Consider the following 9,359-nt stretch of genomic DNA (forward strand, 5'->3'; position numbering starts at 1 on the left):
TATTTACAGAAAATTAAATTATAATTATTTTATATATTTTATATTTTTAATTAATATTTTATATTTTTTATTAACGGCTGACATCATCATGACATCAACCTTGCGTCACTGCTCCGGGGAGCTCGACTGGAGCCCAACTCTTTGGGCTGGAGTGAATTGCTTGGGGGAGAGGGGGAGGCAGGCTTTGCAATCCCACTGCCACTGCAATTAAGAAATACTAGTTGATGTCACATCGAATTATCACAGCTCAGTTATAATTAAAAAAAACTAGAGTTAATTGAAAAAACACATAACTAGATATATGATGAACATACATCATAATTATGATGGTGAGTAAAAATGCTGTTATTGTTATTGTTATTGTCATACTTTGATGTGGCTTCATTTACGAGAAAGGATCCTCGTTGGATTTTTTTTGTGAGGATTTTGGAGATCCTCTAATCACATTCGTTTATCGTATACCGTGTGGTCAGTTTTCGTCAAGTACTGTTTAAATTTAATTTTAAATAACAAAATTTATAATAATTTTTAATCACACGATATACAATAAATAAATATGATTAAAGAATCTTCAAAATCTTCGCAAAGAATCCGTAAAAAATCCTCGATCAATTCCTGCTTGAGTGGCAGGTTGCTTTATAGCTTGGCCTCGTCCAAATATAGCTTGGCTTTATAGCTTTATAGCTGCCCTTTGATGGCCGTTGGAGCCTATGTATTTGGTCCACGTTGCTTTATAGCTTGGCTTCGTCTATATATCACGTACCCAAAAAACACATTCTCCCCAAAATATCTACGTAGTCATGATTTTAATAGTTACCACAAAATGTTTTTTTAAAGAGATTCTACTGTATAATCGAATCTTTTTTTTTTTTTTAATAGTTACCACAAAATGTTGCCTTATTATAGAGTTATGTTCATTTTTATTGTTACAATTAAAAAATATTAAACGTTATTTGTATGCCTCTAATCGTAATTTAATTTTTTAATCGCTATCATTACATATAAGAAAAATTAATTGATGTCACATCAAATTATCACAAGTCAATTTTATATATTATTATTGGTTGCTTCCAAAATCAATGAATCATCGCTCACACATTTTTTCTTCTTTTTGTTAATAGACCACACTTGTTAGGGCAAGAAGCACATCAATCTTTCAAACCCATCGTCCAATTTCCATCCTCCGCTATTTGTTCTTTTTTTCCGTAATGTCATTATCGACAAACTTAGTCAAAATGAGTTGACATTTACCCAACACACCTAGACAGTCTTAAATCCGCTTGATCCCACTAAAACATACGAGAATAACTTACCTAGAACGATAAAACTACAGTGGCAATAGGAAGTTGTAAAAAAAAACACAAAAGCGTGTGGCAGATTTAAACACCGACACTATCATCTTGGTGTCTCTGTACGGAACAAAGCACAGCATACGGCATTCGACCATTTAACATACGAAGCTCAGAAGGACATCAATTCCCACCCATATTTTCATGCTCAAAGTTATGGGGTGTGTTGATCAGATTCCGAAAAATTCAACTGTACGGTGGCGTTTGATCATTGAGCAGCAAGTATTGGTCATTCTGCACACCCAACTTCCAACACGGTTGGCCATTTAATGACCGCCTCTGTATTTTTTTTATGAGGGGGTTAGTTTTTCTTTGTACCATTTATTGCCGTTGGATCCACTTCTATGAATCTTCCAGTGCTGGTTGGATCTCCTTTAAATTGTCTTAGAAATCCTATCAGTCGCTAACCAACCTCTCAAAAGATTAATTTTTTTCCTACTCGGTTTAAAGATGTTCTTCATGTCTGCATAAATTCTGTTCATCTCTCCACTTGGCAATTTAACGGTGAGGATTAAACTCAGCTAATTATGTTTATGATTCTTATTAGTATGTAGGAGTGTGTTCTTTCTTTGTTTTAAAATTTTTTTAATTCTATATAGGTTGTGCATCAAATTGGTGTGATTAACTTAAGAGGCACTTTGTGTGTGATTCTTTTGGACAGCAAGTTTGTTTGTTCCTTTTGTTTCAATTGTTTGTTGTATTTGTTCTTTTGGAGATGATATACCGTCACATATTCACATGTCATCGCCTCTATACGTAGAAAATCTGTCATATCACCAGTTGTATATAATCATGTGTGCATTTTTGAATTACGTGACGAGAGAGACAAACATAGTTGTACACAACATGCGACACCCAAGAATATCCGCTTATTTGACGATATGATCCACTCCACTAGAAATTTAGTATTTAGGTTTGAAGAAATTGTCATTTTTTTCAATATTAATTTTCTACTCACTGTATGTATAGCATACAAAAATAAAACTCTTGTAGTTTTTGGAGATTTCTGCAGGGAGTTAACCAATGGCAACTGGAGAAATCAAGTCCCCTGAAGGAGGGACAATGACACCTGTTAGTTTAGATGGAAATCCAGACTCAATGGAGAGAAAGAAACTTGGGCTTTACTTCATCGAATCCGATGACAGGCGGACGGCTTTTGGACAGGGTTATGCTGGAGGAACCACACCAGTTGACATCCATGGAAAACCTATTGCTGATCTTTCGAAAACCGGCGGTTGGTTTGCTGCCTTCTTCATATTCGGTAAACTTTGTATTTTGTAATGTATTTTCACATTTGGTTTCTATGCAGCTCTTCATATAACGAAATGCGTTTAGATTAGTAGTATACTTGTAATTTGTCCAGGAAATGAAATGGCGGAGAGAATGGCGTATTTCGGTCTCTCGGTTAACATGGTGGCCTTCATGTTTTACGTTATGCATAGACCCTTCAGCAGTTCATCAAATGCAGTTAACAATTTTCTCGGGATTTCGCAAGCTTCCTCTGTGCTTGGCGGTTTTCTGGCTGATGCGTATCTTGGTCGATATTGGACAATAGCGATCTTCACAACTATCTATCTTCTGGTAGGTATATCCATACACGAACATACGAAATGTTAACCAAAAACTAATTAGTTTACTAATCATACGCGTATAGATGAGCTGATAACTTCCACATTTTTTTCTCTATTTACTTTCATGGAGGGTTTGACAGGAATAACCTTATGTGCAACGGTGCACGCTTTGGTGCCAAACCAAGATCAATGCTCCGAGTTAGCCCTCCTTGTGGGCAATTGTGAGCCTGCAAAGCCGTGGCAGATGATTTACCTCTACACGGTTCTGTACATAACTGGATTCGGAGCTGCTGGCATAAGGCCGTGCGTTTCTTCTTTCGGGGCTGACCAGTTCGACGAAAGAAGTAGCGATTACAAGTCTCACCTGGATAGGTTTTTCAACTTCTTTTATCTCTCTGTCACCATCGGGGCGATCATCGCCTTCACTGCAGTAGTCTATGTCCAGATGAAACTTGGTTGGGGATTCGCGTTCGGGTCACTGGCATTGGCTATGGGCATATCAAATATGGTCTTCTTTCTCGGTACCCCTCTATACCGCCATAGACTTCCCGGAGGGAGCCCTTTAACGCGTGTTGCTCAAGTTTTGGTTGCTGCTTACAAGAAGAGGAATGCCGAATTTTCCAGAAGTGAGTTGATAGGCTTGTATGAGGTTCCTGGAAAACAGTCTGCTGTGAAGGGTAGTGGAAAGATAGCTCACACCGACGACTTTAGGTATCTTTTCGTCTACTTGTTTCTCCGTTCTAATCCTGTTTTTCGTTCTTTCTCTTCGATTGTAGAACATCTGATGTCTTTCGTGTTACAGATGTTTGGACAAAGCAGCTCTGCAGTTAAAGGAAGACAGCGCAGACCCCAGTCCCTGGAGGCTATGCACTGTGACACAAGTAGAGGAAGTGAAGATCTTGTTGAAACTTATTCCAATCCCGGCGTGCACAATAATGCTCAGTGTACTTTTGACAGAATATCTCACTCTCTCAGTGCAGCAGGCATACACTTTAAACACCCATATGGGTAAACTGAAACTCCCTGTAACCTGCATGCCAGTGTTTCCTGGCCTCAGTATCTTTCTCATACTGTCCCTCTACTACTCTACATTTGTCCCGCTGTCCAGGTGCATCACCGGCCATCCCCACGGTGCTTCTCAGCTTCAGAGAGTGGGGATAGGCCTGGCGGTTTCAATCCTATCTGTGGCGTGGGCGGCAATTTTCGAAAGGTACCGAAGGAATTATGCGATACAGCAGGGATACGAGACTAGTTTCTTGAGTGCAATGCCCAACCTAAGTGCATACTGGTTGTTGATCCAGTACTGCCTCATTGGGATAGCTGAGGTGTTTTGCATGGTGGGATTACTAGAATTTCTGTACGAAGAAGCTCCAGATGCAATGAAGAGTATTGGATCTGCTTACGCTGCTCTTGCCGGCGGTTTAGGTTGCTTTGCAGCCAGTATATTGAACAGCATCATCAAATCTATCACCGGAAGCGCAGAGAAGCCGTCTTGGCTGTCCCAGAATATCAACACAGGAAGATTTGATTATTTCTACTGGCTGCTGACTGTTTTGAGCGTGATCAATTTCGGCGTTTTTCTGTATTGTGCTCATCGGTACGAGTACAGGACGGAGCAGGGCGTCCAGATGGAGAAGCAGGCTCTACCCAACATAAAGGAACAACCCCTCAGTGGATAGCATGAAATGCTATTCTCTTATGATATTCCAACCTTTTGATTTTACATTTTGGTAGAAGAGAGGACTAACTCAAATTTACTTGTAAGCAAGCGTCAAGCGAAAAAGAGTTGTAGTTTGTGTTCAGCAATGTAAAACTTGCCTTGAAATTATTTTCGGCATGAGATCTTTCTATCAGAAGCGGTACAAACAAGAGAGAATAGGATGGTGTTGCGCCATTTCAGAACGTTTTCATAACAATTATTTTTACAAACATGTTTCCACACTGATCTGTGAAGATCTATACAAGAAGTAAGATTAAGTAATCAAACACAAAGCATCGAGAAACACGAAGTACTACAACTAGTGACACAAAATGAACAATTGCTTCCCTCTCTGCAACCCTTTAGAAACAAGACTAACTTTTACTTACAGAAACTCGTAGCCGCTCCATATATATATTTGTTATATTGCCTTGCAATCAGACAGAAAAGTTAAGGGCTTTCACAGAACTCCATCTCCTGAAATTCCAGAAACTAACAGTTAAAGTATGAACTACTCGGTAAGTTTACTCTTAATTTAGATAATGTGAGAACTGCTGCAAAACAACACCATGCAAAATTCCAAGGCCAGGGAAACTAGTAAGCGATACAATTTTGATCTACAAAATAAATTTCATGGTCCAGCTTACCTTGCCACAAATTGGACAGCTTTCGCTTCTTTCCAACCATTCATAAATACAGCCAAGGTGAAAATGATGGGAACATCTCGTTATGATTTTTGGATTTTCTGAAGTGTATTCTGCAAAAAAAAAAAATATATCAACTAAGCACACAGCAAAGAACCATAGAAGAAAGACGCTAGTTTGCAACACCAATGCATTATCACCGGACAAGTAATATCTTAATCCATATTCTAGCGATGCCCATTGGTTGTTAGCTACACTGACAATTGCACATTTAACTTACCATCCAGACATGTAGGGCAGACATCTTCATCTTCAGAAGATGGTTGCACATAAGTTAGTCCATATGCGAGTTTTGTTGCCGAAGCCTTTTCCAAGGTCTCAGATTGGCCAAACGTACAATCTTCTTCTGTATCATCTCCATTCCATTTCTTCCCAAAGCCCAGGGATTCGGTGCCAGAACTGCCCCTTCTCAGTTGTTGTGCATCTTCTTGCAAATGAGTCATTGACTTCTCGCGCCTTGAGACCAAGCCATCACGCTGCAAACGCGAGTATCTCTGATCAGCATCGAAGGGGGTTGGCCTGGAAACTGAGAGCTGAGTATCATTCAAGGGATTATTCTGTAGTGTTGTGCCTACTCCGGATGATGCCAAAGTAGCCCCTTGAATAGGTAATGAAGGTGCTCGTCCATCAAGCCTTTGAAATGGCGCATTATACTGCATGAGCATGGGGACATGCATACAAATAAGAATTATAAATACTAAAGTGAATCAAACCCATGGATCTTATTGGGATTATCTTCATAAAAGCTAAGCATTTTGGAAAGAACATTTTCATTTAACAATAACTTTAAAAATCTCTTTCTTTTCAAGTATGTTGGCCCAAAATTAAAAGTGATACATGATTTCGACAGTTTACTTTGTAGCCATCATTAACATTACAAGTTTTAGAAGTAATTTAGACGGATTTGTTTAGTTGCATCAGGCTCCTCAGTTTCCAATTGACATGCCAATTTAAGGTCCACTGGCCTTTCTTTTCAAACAATAAATCCAAAACATTGATAAAACCAAATGCATCCAGTGATAGAAAACTACGTAAAATTCCTAGCTTTAGACTTAAGAGAGCTACCGAATGGAGGGACTGACAAAAAGTATTGAGCTGATCATGGCTTTTATACCTACCCCAGTGAATAGCTGGTGGAAGAAGTATCTCAGGCATGAGCAATGCCTATAAATTGAATTGCTCGGCAGCGCATACTCTTCGAATTCCTCGCCGCAAGGACAGCAGCAAAGAGCACCCATCTCTGCATTTCCAACAATATATACCAAAGAGTCAAAATTTGAGTTCCTGAAGACAGAAATCGATACTTTATGTTGCTGAGAGCTCAATCTAGACACTCCCAGAAGAACCCATATGCATATGCAGAGACCCCAATGTCAATTACATAACACAAAAGACAAAAGCATCGATTTTTGACAATTACCATGACCAAGACTTACACTTTCAGCTGAACAACGAATTTATATATTTACATAACTAACGTTGTGCAAAGGATTTGAAGAATTACAGTGAAATCCCATAAATTTCTAGGGTTCTCCAATTGGGAAAATCAAGTAAGGGTTGAAAATTTAGAGGTGGAATTTGGAGTGTAGATTCTGACATACCTCTCGCGCTGCGTTTGTGGATGAGAATTGAAATTGCGATGACGATCGTGTGATGATAAGGGGGAAGGAAGGAAGGGGTTGAGGAAGACGGAGACTTGAGGGGAGTCGAGTCCACGGAGGGGTTTCCTGGTTTTGGGAAGGGAAGTTCGAGGAGCGTGGTGGGCTCAGAGCTTGAAGGGATCACAGAGGTATGGAAGCTCTTTCTTTGCTCTTTAGCATTATTCTATTCTGTACACACATCAATTATAGAGGAGATTTTGAATTTTAGGGAATAAAATAGAACTAAAATCGAGTTACGTAAAGTGTGAAAGTATTTTTAAAATGATTGCAGACCTTTTTAGTGAGATTAATTATGGGTTACAATAGGACTTTAATTAGTTTTAAAAATATTTTCATCAAAAATATTTTTAGTTATTTTAAAAGTATTTTCATATAGTCACTCAGTGTCACATCCCGGTCCGGGACGGATCACTTTTCGAGCATGCTCCACCACCGTAACACGATATTATCCGTTTTGGGCTTACCATTCCCTTATGTTTTTGTTTTTGGGAATTCACGATCAACTTCCCAATGAGTCACCCATCATGGGAGTGACCTAGCCTCCTTCTCGCTTAACTTCGGAGTTCCTACGGAACCCGAAGCCAGTGAGCTTCCGAAAGGCCTCGTGCTAAGTAGGGATGAGAATATATATTTAAGGATCACTCCCCTGGCGATGTGGGATGTTACAATCCACTCTTTTTAGGGGCCCGACGTCCTTGTCGGCACATTTCCGGCCAGGGATTGGCTCCGATACCATTTTGTCACATCCCGGCCTGGGACGGATCACTTCCCGGACCCGCTCCACCACTGTAGCACGATATTGTCCGCTTTAGACTTACCATTCTCTTACGTTTTTGTTTTTGGGAATTCACGAGCAACTTCCCAATGGGTCACCCATCATGGGAGTCTCTGGCCTCCTTCTCGCTTAACTTCGAAGTTCCTAAGGAACTTGAAGCCAATGAGCTTCCAAAAGGCCTCGTGCTAGGTAGGGATGCGAATATACATTTAAGGATCACTCCCCTGGGCGATGTAGAATGTTACACTCAGTACTATGGTCTGGTGGTATTCTTCTTCACTTAAAAGTGACATGTCTTAGGTTCGAATATTGTAAATGACGAATTTGATGCCAAATTAGGCTATTTATTGTGTGATTTAGCCGAACTTTTTATTCCCTTAATGTAAAAATATCGATGTATTTAAAATAAAAATAAAAATAAACACTTCCATATAAAGTCTTAAGTCTATGATGTATCTTTTAATTTTTTAAATATTTTTCTATCAAGTGTTATTAGTGGTGTGTCAAAAATATTTAAAAATAAATAAAAAGGTATGAGAGAAGTAATTTGGAGTGTGTGAATATAATCTCTCAAAACAAATAAGTGCATGATAACTTATTTAGAATGCTAATAGCAATTCAATATTTTTATAATCTAACTATGAATATCTGCACACAAGTTTGAAATTCAAATCTTCCTCCTCGTAATTTCAAAATTTAGTTTAACTACCATATCCTTGTAAGAAAAAGCCAACTAATTATACACAAAAATAACAAAACAATAATTGGATAAAAAAAAATGCTCGGGAGATTATGTTTTAAGACCCTATTTTGAAGACCATATAACGTGTCAGTTGATAGTTGGATATCTGCTTGTTAAGGAGACTTCCTCAAAAGTAGGACTCTTTATGGACTTTTAGCCATCTCATTTTTTTGATACAATTCTCGTGCCAATATTACAAAACAATGTACTAAAATAATGAGATAATGAAAGAGTTTATAAAGAGTCATACTTTGAAAAAATCTTCTTAGCATTTCTCATAATTTAACCAAGAAATTCATTTATAATAGACAAAAATAACCGACATAGAGAGAGCATGGAAAAGAATGTGGCTCTGAAAAAACCTCGTCCCGGGTAAACCACATGGGAAAAACCTGAGGGAGGAAAGAGAGCCACCCATGACAGTAACAAAACACATCATGTTCTAATATAATCATTTGACAAACAACTCATTAACTATGAAGGGATCTACGTCGTCTCAAAAAGATATATCTCGATGATAAAACTGTTGAATTAACTATCTTGAGTTTGAAGATTATCAATGTTGTTTAGAGAGGGAAAGATTGTAGACACATAATGTAGAAAAAGAGAGATCAAAGAGAATTATAGAGAAATACACTGTTTGTTATATTGCTTTTACTTTCTTACAGAATGAATACAAAAGGTTCCTATTTATACACTTTTCACTACTTGTACAGCAAGTAACAAATCCTTAACAACCTAACAACCATATCACTTAATCTCTTGACAGATGGCATCTTCTTGGCCATTGGATTGATCTTCCTTATCTATATCTTTACATCCCCCCCCCCAATCACATGGGTGGAGGAACCAAGCATG

General features: G+C 38.5%; 2 protein-coding genes across 6 annotated transcripts; one reads left to right on the forward strand and one right to left on the reverse strand.

Annotated features, from left to right (window-relative positions):
• Nucleotides 1-1,393: 1,393 nt before the first annotated feature.
• Nucleotides 1,394-4,814, forward strand: LOC103452501 (protein NRT1/ PTR FAMILY 6.1). 5 transcript variants are annotated; one of them, XM_008391999.4, is made up of 5 exons: nt 1,394-1,853; nt 2,362-2,610; nt 2,713-2,930; nt 3,051-3,631; nt 3,723-4,814. In XM_008391999.4, exons 2-5 carry the CDS (start codon nt 2,373-2,375, stop codon nt 4,597-4,599), a joined length of 1,914 nt encoding a protein of 637 aa, XP_008390221.2. In that variant the 5' UTR covers nt 1,394-1,853; nt 2,362-2,372; the 3' UTR covers nt 4,600-4,814. The 5 variants fall into 5 exon arrangements, with proteins under 5 accessions (XP_008390221.2, XP_008390220.2, XP_070667059.1 ...); XM_008391998.4 differs by having other exon boundaries at nt 1,406-1,853; nt 2,343-2,610; XM_070810958.1 differs by having other exon boundaries at nt 1,414-1,649; nt 2,343-2,610.
• LOC103452500 (E3 ubiquitin-protein ligase At3g02290-like) lies at nt 4,794-7,172 on the reverse strand. Its single transcript, XM_008391997.4, has 5 exons — nt 6,925-7,172; nt 6,442-6,563; nt 5,544-5,976; nt 5,267-5,376; nt 4,794-5,096 (listed from the first exon to the last, which is right to left on the reverse strand). Exons 2-5 carry the CDS (start codon nt 6,559-6,561, stop codon nt 5,070-5,072), a joined length of 690 nt encoding a protein of 229 aa, XP_008390219.2. The 5' UTR covers nt 6,562-6,563; nt 6,925-7,172; the 3' UTR covers nt 4,794-5,069.
• Between the last annotated feature and the right edge of the window lie 2,187 nt (nt 7,173-9,359).

Source organism: Malus domestica, chromosome 13 (genome assembly GCF_042453785.1).
Source record: "Malus domestica chromosome 13, GDT2T_hap1".
Classification (NCBI taxonomy): domain Eukaryota; kingdom Viridiplantae; phylum Streptophyta; class Magnoliopsida; order Rosales; family Rosaceae; genus Malus; species Malus domestica.